The following is a 10,616-nucleotide window of genomic DNA, read 5'->3' on the forward strand; positions in this document are numbered from 1 at the left end:
TATCGTTAACATAACACCATCAGAAATATACCGAAATATACCGCCTCATTTTCAAAATATACCGTAAATATACTGACGAATTCAAGTTGTACTAAAATATTCCTCGATTTTGATCTTCCGTGGAATATTACTATCTATATAGAACATTTAGAAATGCCCACTCAATTTCGTACGATTGATGAATCAATTCTATAGATGATTGACCTATTCGAAATACTTGCATTTATTGGATTTCTATATGATTGATGAAATTGACAGGGAGCGCGCTTGAAAAAAAGTGTGACCGCGTATTTATCGATAAGATATACCTCAAAAAGATACCAAAATATACGGTCTCATTTAAAAATATACCGTGAATATACTGACGAATTGAAGTTCTTTTTACATATTCCTCGTTTTCTATCTTCCGTGGAATATAACTAATTAAATATAGCCCTCAGCGCTGCCCACATAATTTTATCCAATTAATGCATCAATTTTCTACACAATTGGTTAGTTTTTAGTCCTTGCTTTCATTGTATTTAATGTAAAAAAAGGTTTAAACGAAAAAGTTCAACAAAAAAAGAGTCGCCATATTGCGTGTAAGCCGTATATAGGCCTTTCTATACCCTATTTTGTTAATTTTATATGAAAGTATAAATATTGATATGAAGATAAAACGTAACTAATAAAGACCTCTTCTCAAATTGACTTTTCTTATACATATTCATGTATATGATGAGTGTTTTGTATATATATCTCGATCTTGATACCTATTCATGGTCCCTACAAGAAGACAATAAGCTTTAAAATATCGTTGAAATAATGAAAATAATATTAAATAATATTGAATTATTATAAAATATATTGAAAATGAATTGTTTTTGCCTGGGATGACAAACATATTCACAATTCTATAACATCCATTCCCCCAGGGTATGTGTGCATGGAATGGGACTCATTGTTCTGAACCGGTTATGACGACTAATTCTTGGTTAATCTTTCTTCCGTCGAATATTCCCAGCTATATAAATCTTTTATTTTTGCCCAGATAATTTTATATGATTGCTGAAACAATTTTGATCAAGATTAACTACTTTTAAGTACTCGAAAATCTTTTATTTTGACAAAAACACGATTTCAACAAAAATGTTCAATGTCGCAGGTTGTGACGTCAATGCTGCTGGCCCTTGCAGACTCTTTGTTGTCAACCAGGGTATGGGTGCTTGTATACCCTATTTCGTGAATATTATATAAAGATACTGTTTTTCAACCTGCTTTCAAATCTAATTAGTAAAGACCTTGTCTTAGATTGCATTTTTTTTGGTCTATTCATGCATTCGATTAGGTGTTTGTAAATAAATCCTGATCCCAGTACCAGTTCTTGGTGTCTGTAGACAGACGATGAGCTGCAAAATATCGTTTTATCTAGTTTCTGCATTAATTAGAGCCTGGAATGACACACATTTCCTCAATTCTATATCATCCATTTTCCCCCAGGGTATGTGTGCATGGAATTAGCAACATGTTTGTGTATGGAGTGAGACTCATTGCTGCTAAAGCGAACTGCGGCGAACTGCGGCGAATTCAAGTTCGATTCAAAAAACGACCAATTCTTTGTTCCGTTGAATAATACTATCTATATAGAACATTTAGCCATGCCCACTCAATTTTGTACGATTGATGAATCAATTCTATACATGATTGGCCTATTCGAAATACTTGCTTTTATTGGATTTCTATATAAAATTGAAAATTAAATTAATAGATTGATGAAATTTACAAAAATACCATGGGAGCGCGGCGAAAACCAGTTTTTGTACAGTATGACCCTCAGAACAGCACCGAAATATACGGTCTCATTTGAAAAATATACAGAGTGGTGCGCGCCAAATCTAACTTTTTTGAATGTGAGCGACAAGGATTTAAATGTTGTCAACCGGGCCTTTATCTATGCCCACATAATTTGATACGATTGATGAATAAATTTTCTACAAGATTGGTTAGTTTTTAATCCTTGCTTTTATTGTATTTATTGTAAAAAAAGGTTTAAACGAAAAAGTTCAACAAAAAAAGAGTCGTTATATTGCGTGTAAGCCGTAGTATAGGCCTTTGTATACCCTATTTTGTTAATTTTATATGAAAGTATAAATATTGATATGAAGATAAAACGTAACTAATAAAGACCTTTTCTTTAATTGACATTATTTAGACATATTCATGTATATGATTAGGGTCTTGTAAATATATCTCGATCCCGATACCCATTCTTGGTTTCTGTTTGAAGAAAACCTTCAAAATATCGTTGAAATACCTTTAAAACAGAAACTGACTAGTTTTGGCCTTTATTGGTGCATTAGATGACAAACATTCTCTCAGTTATATAGTATCCATTTCCCAGGGTATGCAAAATGTTGCTCAATCCGCACAATGTTGGGGAACAGTGCTGCTCGATTTCACGGCACATGAGTCTGAAAGACACATTGTTGAGCTGAAAAGGGACATTGTGGCGGGGAAAAAACTCATCAGAGAAAATCCAAAAAAAGTCCCACCAAATTTGAGCGCCAAATAGAAATTGTTTGTTATTTGTTATTTTAGACATATTCATGTATATTATTAGAATCTTGTATATATATTTATCTCGGTATTTTCGGACTCATTTGGTGTCAACCAGGGTATGGGCATTTGTATACCCTATTTCGTTAACATTATATATAGATACTGTTTTTCCAAGCTGCTTTCAAACGTAATTAATAAAGACCTTGCCTTAGATTGCATATTTTGTCCTATTCATGCATTTGATTAGTTTCTTGTACATATATCCTGATCTCTGTGCCGATTCTTGGTCTCTGGAAGAAGACCACTAATTGCAATATATCGTTTAAAACAGAGACTGACTATTTTGTGCATTAATTAGAGCCTGGGATGACATTATTAATTTCACGTTATTCTATAACTAACTATTCTATGGACTTTTTGGCATTTTATTTTAAATTTTGTATAACTAATTATAACTCAAGTTTTGAGATGGACAACAAATATATTTCCCTACTAAAATTATTTTCTTTCGTTCGTTGCTGTATAAATAAAAGCAAATAATGTATTTATCCTCATACTTGAAATGAATATCAAGCCATCCCTGCAAACATACAATCATAAATATGTTCTGTTCTGTGTGCTTAGTACACTCATCAAATCAAGTGTGCGAAAATCTGCACTTGAGCGCCACTTGACACACACAACCAGTTGCGACACACAGTTTATACAACACGTACATACATACGTAGGGGGTGGGGACTATAAAACTTAAGGACTTTACAATAATAAATACGGATACTTAAGCTCAAGTAGCGAAACGGAATCTGCATAAAGTGGCTGCGAACAAACAACTAAACTAAAACAACAACATCGATGGGGAAGATGATTATTTTCGTGACGTTGCAAGTGGCTGTGAAGGAGACAGCAATCAAAGCTGATGGAAAGGTACATAGGACAAAGGGAGAAGGAAAATCCTGAGGAGTTATCTATTCGAATCAGTTGGCTTATAATACTAATATTAATAAATAATAATACATTTATTATAGCTAACCATAAACTGTGCATACAAAAGTAGGAAAATGTATTATTACTCTTAGTGATATGCGCTAATTCCTATCCGCACACATTTTTTTCTTACCCCAGACGACTCACGCACAGAAGAAGGAACGAGATAGAGTACATGTGCTCTGCTGTGATTGGCTCGCGTGGCAGCCATTTTTCCGCCCGAGAATACTACACACGCCTTGCTTATGGCCCGGGGTGGGTGTGCAATGTGTATGTGTGTGTATGCGGCGCCAGTTCGTTCTGTTCTCTTTCAGCCAAAGAAGAAAGAACCGAGCTGAGGCTGACAAATTGCAGACACAGTCGAGTGCGCATCGGAACGGCACTTCGGGGCACGGTTACGGGCAACGAGAACGACATTCAGTTCCAATACGGCTGCAAGGGGTGCGGATGCATGCCGCCACATACTCATCCTCATCGCTATTCGGCTATTCGAGTCCTACCCACACTATCGCGCGCTCATAGTCGCAGTGGCAGTCGCATTCAAGTGTCGCAAGTTCAAGTGCAATTTGGCAAATTGTTGTATTTATTTAAATTGAAAGTGCCTCCTCTCAAGTGCTCAAGTGATCCAACAAAACTCGTAAAATGTTGCAACATCATCAGCAGCAAGCACAGGTGCCACAATCCGGCGGATATTACGACTACAATCAGTCGCCTAGTCCTGGCAGTCTGACCAATGCGGATGCCCTGAACACCACCCCATTTTCAGTCAAGGATATATTGAATATGGTCAATCAAACGGAGGCATACGAAGGCGCCTATGGGCATCTTGACAGGTAAGCTTCTTCTTCAAATATATATCCTAGAAAGAATCTTTTCTTCGACAATTTGTTAGGATTAGGAACAGTTGAAGATATTCATATAATTATAACCGAGATCTAGGATTTCATTATACTGAAAGAGTCTTATAATTATTTATAATTATCTTTGGTTATCTTGTTTTAATAGAAATCAGACATGAAATACCTATTTTTTACCCGAATCTGTTACGCATTTTGTAGATGGCAAGGAAATTGTTAAAGAATTTCCCGACTTTCTTTTCTTCAAGATTTTCTTATTATCAGTCAAACATCTACCTGTCAGCAACTATTTTTAAAGACAACCAGTTCCCATTCCCATTGATTTTTGCATTTATTTATTTTTATTTAGTAAGGCTCCATAGGAAAATTAATTTCCAGCAATTTTCCTTTGAAAGATAATGTTTTGATAACCTTCTGTCGAGACCGAGTCTCGGCAGAAGAAATCCTATGAAAATACATCGAAAGCATGAATTGCAAATAGGATCTAGGGTCCGTCCTTCACGTATTCGTAGAGCAGAAGAGCAGGAGTTTGTCTTTGACAAATCATCGTTATTTGTACAAGAGGCAAGACCTCCCTCTCTCTCTCTGTCGAATACCAAGACGTACCCACACACACACACACACACACTCGCAAAGTTGTAACAATAGGAAAAACAAGGTCCGGCCCGAGGTCTGAGGCCTGAGGTCCGGTCCGACTGCCTGAAGCCGCTCGGAGTGAGGTCGTCGTCGTCCTCGGGGCTGGGGCTGGCCAACATATGTGATTCGCATGTGTGTCCGGTGCCGACCGCGCTGGGGCGTCCTTAATTCTGATGAGGCATGAAATGATGTCACCAAGGGTCCTGTCGCGACAGCAGGAAGTACGAAAATGGTCCGGGCGCTCGCTTTCCCTGCACCAAGCTCTTGCTGTGTCCGGTGTGATGCAACATGTGGCATGCATAGCCAGATCCGAAACTAACCAGCCTCCCATCTCTTTCTCTCTCTCCTTGCTTTGACCAACAGTGCCGCGGCAGCTTCGGCGTTCTATGGCGCCGGCGAGTACCAGCAGCATCTTCACCAGCATCCGCATCAGTACCAGCAACAGCAACAGGATTTGCCAGCGGCGTCGCAGCAGCAACTGCACCATCATCTGGTCGAGCATCAGGAGGATGCCACCACATCGTCGTCGCTGTCGCCACTATTGCCGCCCCCGCCCCACGGCCACCATCAGTTGTACGGCAGCTATCAGGACTATGGCATGCCCGCCCACATGTTCCAGCATCACCATGGACATCCGCACCAGAGTTTCCAGCCAGCCGCCTCGGCCTACAACATGTCCGCCACGCAGTTCTACGCCGGAGCCACGGCCCCGTCCTATCAAAGTCCCGCCACATACAACTACAATTATGCCGGAGCCGGTGATGCCTATCCGCAGCACTCCCCGGCCGTCACCATCAAGAGCGAGTACATACCCACGCCGTATGTCACGCCCTCCCCCACCCTGGACCTGAACAGCTCCGCCGAGGTGGAGAGCCTTGCGCCGGCGCAGAAACTATGCGGCAATCCGCTCTCGCAGAGACTCCTGGAGACGGTCAGCAATTCGGCCTCGCTGCGGAGCATTCACAGCACGGACGAGGGCGCTAAAAGAAGTAAGTAGTCCTAGATATTGGAGTGGATGGCGCCAGCTTTAGATCGCGGAACTAACTTTTGTTTACCTCCACAGAGGACAACAGCCAGGTGACCTCTTCGCGTTCCGAGCTGCGCAAGAACAGTTCCAGTGGCAGCAATCACAGCAGCAGCATGAACAGTAATGGATCCAGCAAGCCCCGAATGAAACGCAAGCCTCGGGTGCTCTTCTCTCAGGCCCAGGTCTTGGAGTTGGAGTGCCGTTTTCGGCTGAAGAAGTATCTGACGGGATCAGAGCGTGAGATAATTGCCCAGAAGCTAAATCTGTCGGCCACGCAGGTGAAGATCTGGTTCCAGAATCGTCGCTACAAGTCGAAGCGGGGCGACATCGATTGTGAGGGCATTGCCAAGCATCTCAAGCTCAAGGTGGAACCACTGCACTCTCCCACAACGCTCCCACCACCCATGCCCAATCATATGATGTGGCCACCCACAGTCCAGCACTCCCAGCAGCAACATCACCAACAGCAGCAGCTGCCACACCTCCAATAGCTGAGGGGCAGGAAGATGGGATGGTGTTCTTAATTTATTGCAATTTAACGCAGAATCTATGTTGTAGCCTAAAGAAAATGCCTCATAGCTCTAGTACCTTGTTTTATGTATATATCGGACAATAAATAAAGTTTAAGACAAACTACTAATTGTTGTTATTTCCGATATTTCGAAAGACACTTGAGAAGGAAGAACGAATACTCCTGGAACTCTCACAAGTCCACAAAATCTACGAGTATAGCTTTACTTATATATGTAGTATATCGAATAGAATTTCTTATGCCACGACATTAGCTTTTCCAACTCGCTTTCCTTTTTTATCCATCACTTTCTTGCACGTTTCCTCATCTGTCACATCAGATACAACATGGAGTCTGGGCTCCAGAAGTACTCCCCATTCGTTCTGGGAGTACTCGTATTTATATCTTTATGAACAGCTTTCGATCGGCGGCCACCAATCCATCGATCCGTCGATCCATTAGGCACCGCATCTGCGTATAATTGTTGCCGATCGCCGCATAAATCAATTTTTATCGATACGTACGATCAGTTTTGTTTTATGAAAAATGAAAAGGAAAAGCAAAACAAAACAATTTCCGTTTTAATTCTGGAAATGTTTTCCCTTTTCTACTTTTGGCATGGCCAAAGGGGTGCCCGGGCAGAGGGAGCGGAGCGGGTGCGTCGGCGGCAGACACTACAAAGGTTGCATTTATGAAACGTTTAAGTGGCAGCAATGCAACTGTAAAATGTTTTCCTATATCCAAAGATACAGATACTCGTCTCGTACAGAAGAACTCCTCAGCATTTTATGACAGCCAGCAGGGCAAAGGCTAATATTTCATGGAGTGTGTGGTGTTGGGGCCACAGCCGCAGCCGCTGCCGCTGCCCCTGCCGCAGTGCTCTGTTGGTGCGGTGGTGTTTCCCCTGTGTTGTGGCATATCAATTACTCCACAAACACATGCCACAGGGCAGCGAGATTGAGGATTGAGGATGATGCCTGAGGGGTGAATGGGAGGCCACAGGCCAGACCAACAAGTGCAGCTGATCACACTTTTCGGGGAGTGGAGTGGAGTCGACGGGGGTTTGAGTTTCAGACTTTCTGACAGCCAGAGCTTCTGGGGTTAGCTCTGGTGCTCGGTTGTGGGGTGAACTCTGAGTTTGGGTGTCAATCACAGTGATCACGCATTAGATATACTCGACAGTAGTCGGATGAGGGTTAAATTAGGCCCCCTTGGGACAGACAGGGTCAGACAGGACAGGGAGTTGCTCGTGGAATGGCAAACAAAACGCCTCCAAGGCCAGCCTTGCCCCATATAGCATTATCCCAGGATAATGCATGTCAAGTGCCGCTAAACATTGCCTAATGGACCACACTGACCAGGCCCTGGGGCGAAGGAAATCGGAATCTGCGACCCCGAAACAATTAAGGTTTCGTCTTACAATGTCGGCGGCAATGTTGCGGCGACTCGTCGTGTGCTCCTTCATAGAGCCGAGTCGACGGTCTATAGTCTGGAGTCTAGACCTACGCAACCGCCGGGGGAACTCAAGTGGAGAATTTGTCATTCCCATATATCACACGAAGGATCGGGTCGTTCGCCGATAAGCAGGCCAGGATAAACCCCGATGTCGGAGTATGCTGCGCTGCTCGCATTGTAGCGCCGTTTAATTCATGCCCCGTCAGAGGATCAAAGCCGATACAAGCCGACTCTCGGAGTCGCAGTCGCAGTCGCAGCTGTGCCTCCCCTTTCTCCAAACCCAATCGATGGCTCTCTCCATTGCTTTCACTGTCATCATTTGCATTTCCTCCTGGCTATGTGCCAAGCCGCCAAAGTGAGAGTAAGGTAAGCAAATTAAGATTTATTAACAACAATAAATAAACAATATGAAAGAGCAACAATAGCATCAACAATTGGCGTATTCTGGGGCCCCAAACGATTTCCCATTTCCGCACCCTTTGAATGTTGCCGCCCCTGTGACGATTGCGTAATTTTCTTCAATATGCTTTCCTTTTACTCCCAGATCCACAGCCAGCGATGTCAAGTGGATGTCGGAATGGCTGCGGTTGTGTCTCTGGCTGTGCCTGTGACTGTGTTTGTGGCAGTTTCTCCATTAAAGCCTTTGACATTTTATCAGAAAATCCATCGAGTCATTGTTATACATTTTCATTTGATGTGCCCCATAAAAATTGCGATCTCGTTTTACATTTGCCCCGCCGTCACTCGTCTGGGCTTGGGGCTCTGTTTGTTTTTCTGTTTTATATCCATCAGTTTATGGCTTTGTGTGGCTTTCAAGTGGAAAAATTGTGACAATTATATTCAAATTAATTGAGTAATTGCATTTGGAATCCGAGCAGCAGCATTTTCGAGCGTTTGATTTATGGCGTGTGGAAAACGGCACTCAAGGAACCGAATCCAACGAATCCATCCAATCCGCGTAAGCTAATAATCCCATGGCGTTGATATCGCCTTTCGGTTCGGCTGAAAAAACATACGCATGTGGCTAATGAAATTCGAGTTCCGTTCGCTCTCATCCGCACATCCTGATCTACTTAGGGCACCTGTAAACAATCTCAAGCATCGGTTGCTTGATTCGATTCCTCACTTTCGATTTGGGTGGCTTCGTGAACTATTTTCAGGTTAACAAATTAATTGGATATTTATGGGTATAAGCTAAATGAGGTAGTAACGTTTAGTTGTAATGATTTGATACGCCAATGAGATTTATGAGTACATATACGGATTGTAACTTGTAGGAGGGACAAATGAGATATGAGCGGCAAGTCTAGGACTTCTCTGGGTATATATTAACAGAGTTGGAACATGGCGTGCTCAGCTGAAAATGATCTAAGATAGTGTCAAAGTGTTCATAATATTACTCAGTAAATATTGGTGACAGTTACACGATAACTATAACACTTACGCCCCTCGCTAATTATTTCCATAGATTGCATCTAATCGGGAACGAACATGTAATGCACCGATTCTCGTAGATCGGTATCGTGAGGCAGAAAAACAATTTTTATATCCCCATAACGCCACAAACTTCTGGCTATAAAAGTGACCTCCATCGAACCTGTAAACCATTCGGAAATTAAAGTTAAGATGTGTCGTAAACTACTATGTCGGATCCTGATCCTGCTGATAGTTTTACACTATTCGATGGGAGTTGTTTATGAACTTTTGCTTGAGGATGAGAAAGTATTCACCGAGTGTACGGGTAAGCCTAAAGGCTATCTCAATATGTCTGGATTTTGGGATTTTACCGACTTGGGCTTAGAAATGGTTGAGGAGGGAGTAATCGTGTCTGGAAACATGACGTCTACGTGGAAGGTCGACCCAACAGATCGCATTGAGGTAATAGATAATACAGATTTTAAGCGAGAAAAAGTCTTAGTTAATCTTACTTTAGGGTGCTGCCAGCTTATTTTACTTCGATCGTGGCTCTTGGCAGCAGACCGTTATCAATATGTTGGTGAGGGACTTCTGCAAGAGCATGTATGAAGAGAACCAATTTTGGCAAATGTACTGGACTGTGCACGCAACCAACATGAAAGATGTGAAAGACCAATGTGTCAACTTCGGTGTAAGGACAGTTTCCTATGGCTATTTATGCAAAATTGTATGCTTCTATTTTCCATTTCTGTTTCAGACTACGCTGACTCTAGAAACGTATCTCCTAGATATGAAATTCCCCTTAGATGTAGCAATACGTACTGGGCGCTACAAGATTGTGGTTCAAATGCATGCAATAGATCGAACTGGTGTAAGGCGCAAAAATAGTATTTGCTTTCAAATTAGGGGCGAACTAATGAAAGCTACTTAAAATATTGGAATAATCTTTCATCATATTATTGATTTTCAAGGTGCACTATCAGGCTATAAAAAAATATAACTTCTAATAATCAGGTCAGGTCGCTCTTTGAATTAGATACAATTTCGTTACATCATGTAATATTTGCTGATGTACCAAATTAATAAATCATTTTCGTGAAATCAATATATTTTGATATGTATGCAATGCATTGGTTCTGTGGTTCTGGTAAAGATTCATTAGCCTATGTATTTTTTTCCCAGCTCTATTTGT

The 10,616-nt window shown here is 41.7% G+C and overlaps 2 protein-coding genes across 2 annotated transcripts; both read left to right on the plus strand.

Annotated features, from left to right (window-relative positions):
• The first annotated feature begins 3,865 nt into the window (after window positions 1-3,865).
• On the plus strand, window positions 3,866-6,678 carry LOC108157609 (muscle-specific homeobox protein tinman). Its single transcript, XM_017289738.2, has 3 exons — window positions 3,866-4,355; window positions 5,379-6,004; window positions 6,079-6,678. Exons 1-3 carry the CDS (start codon window positions 4,165-4,167, stop codon window positions 6,531-6,533), a joined length of 1,272 nt encoding a protein of 423 aa, XP_017145227.1. The 5' UTR covers window positions 3,866-4,164; the 3' UTR covers window positions 6,534-6,678.
• A 2,951-nt stretch (window positions 6,679-9,629) lies between these two features.
• LOC108154000 lies at window positions 9,630-10,465 on the plus strand. The gene is made up of 3 exons (XM_017284093.2): window positions 9,630-9,886; window positions 9,942-10,115; window positions 10,182-10,465. The coding sequence occupies exons 1-3, from the start codon at window positions 9,635-9,637 to the stop codon at window positions 10,353-10,355; spliced, it is 600 nt and encodes a 199-aa protein (XP_017139582.2). The 5' UTR covers window positions 9,630-9,634; the 3' UTR covers window positions 10,356-10,465.
• The last annotated feature ends 151 nt before the right edge of the window (window positions 10,466-10,616 follow it).

Source organism: Drosophila miranda, chromosome 2 (genome assembly GCF_003369915.1).
Source record: "Drosophila miranda strain MSH22 chromosome 2, D.miranda_PacBio2.1, whole genome shotgun sequence".
Lineage (NCBI taxonomy): Eukaryota > Metazoa > Arthropoda > Insecta > Diptera > Drosophilidae > Drosophila > Drosophila miranda.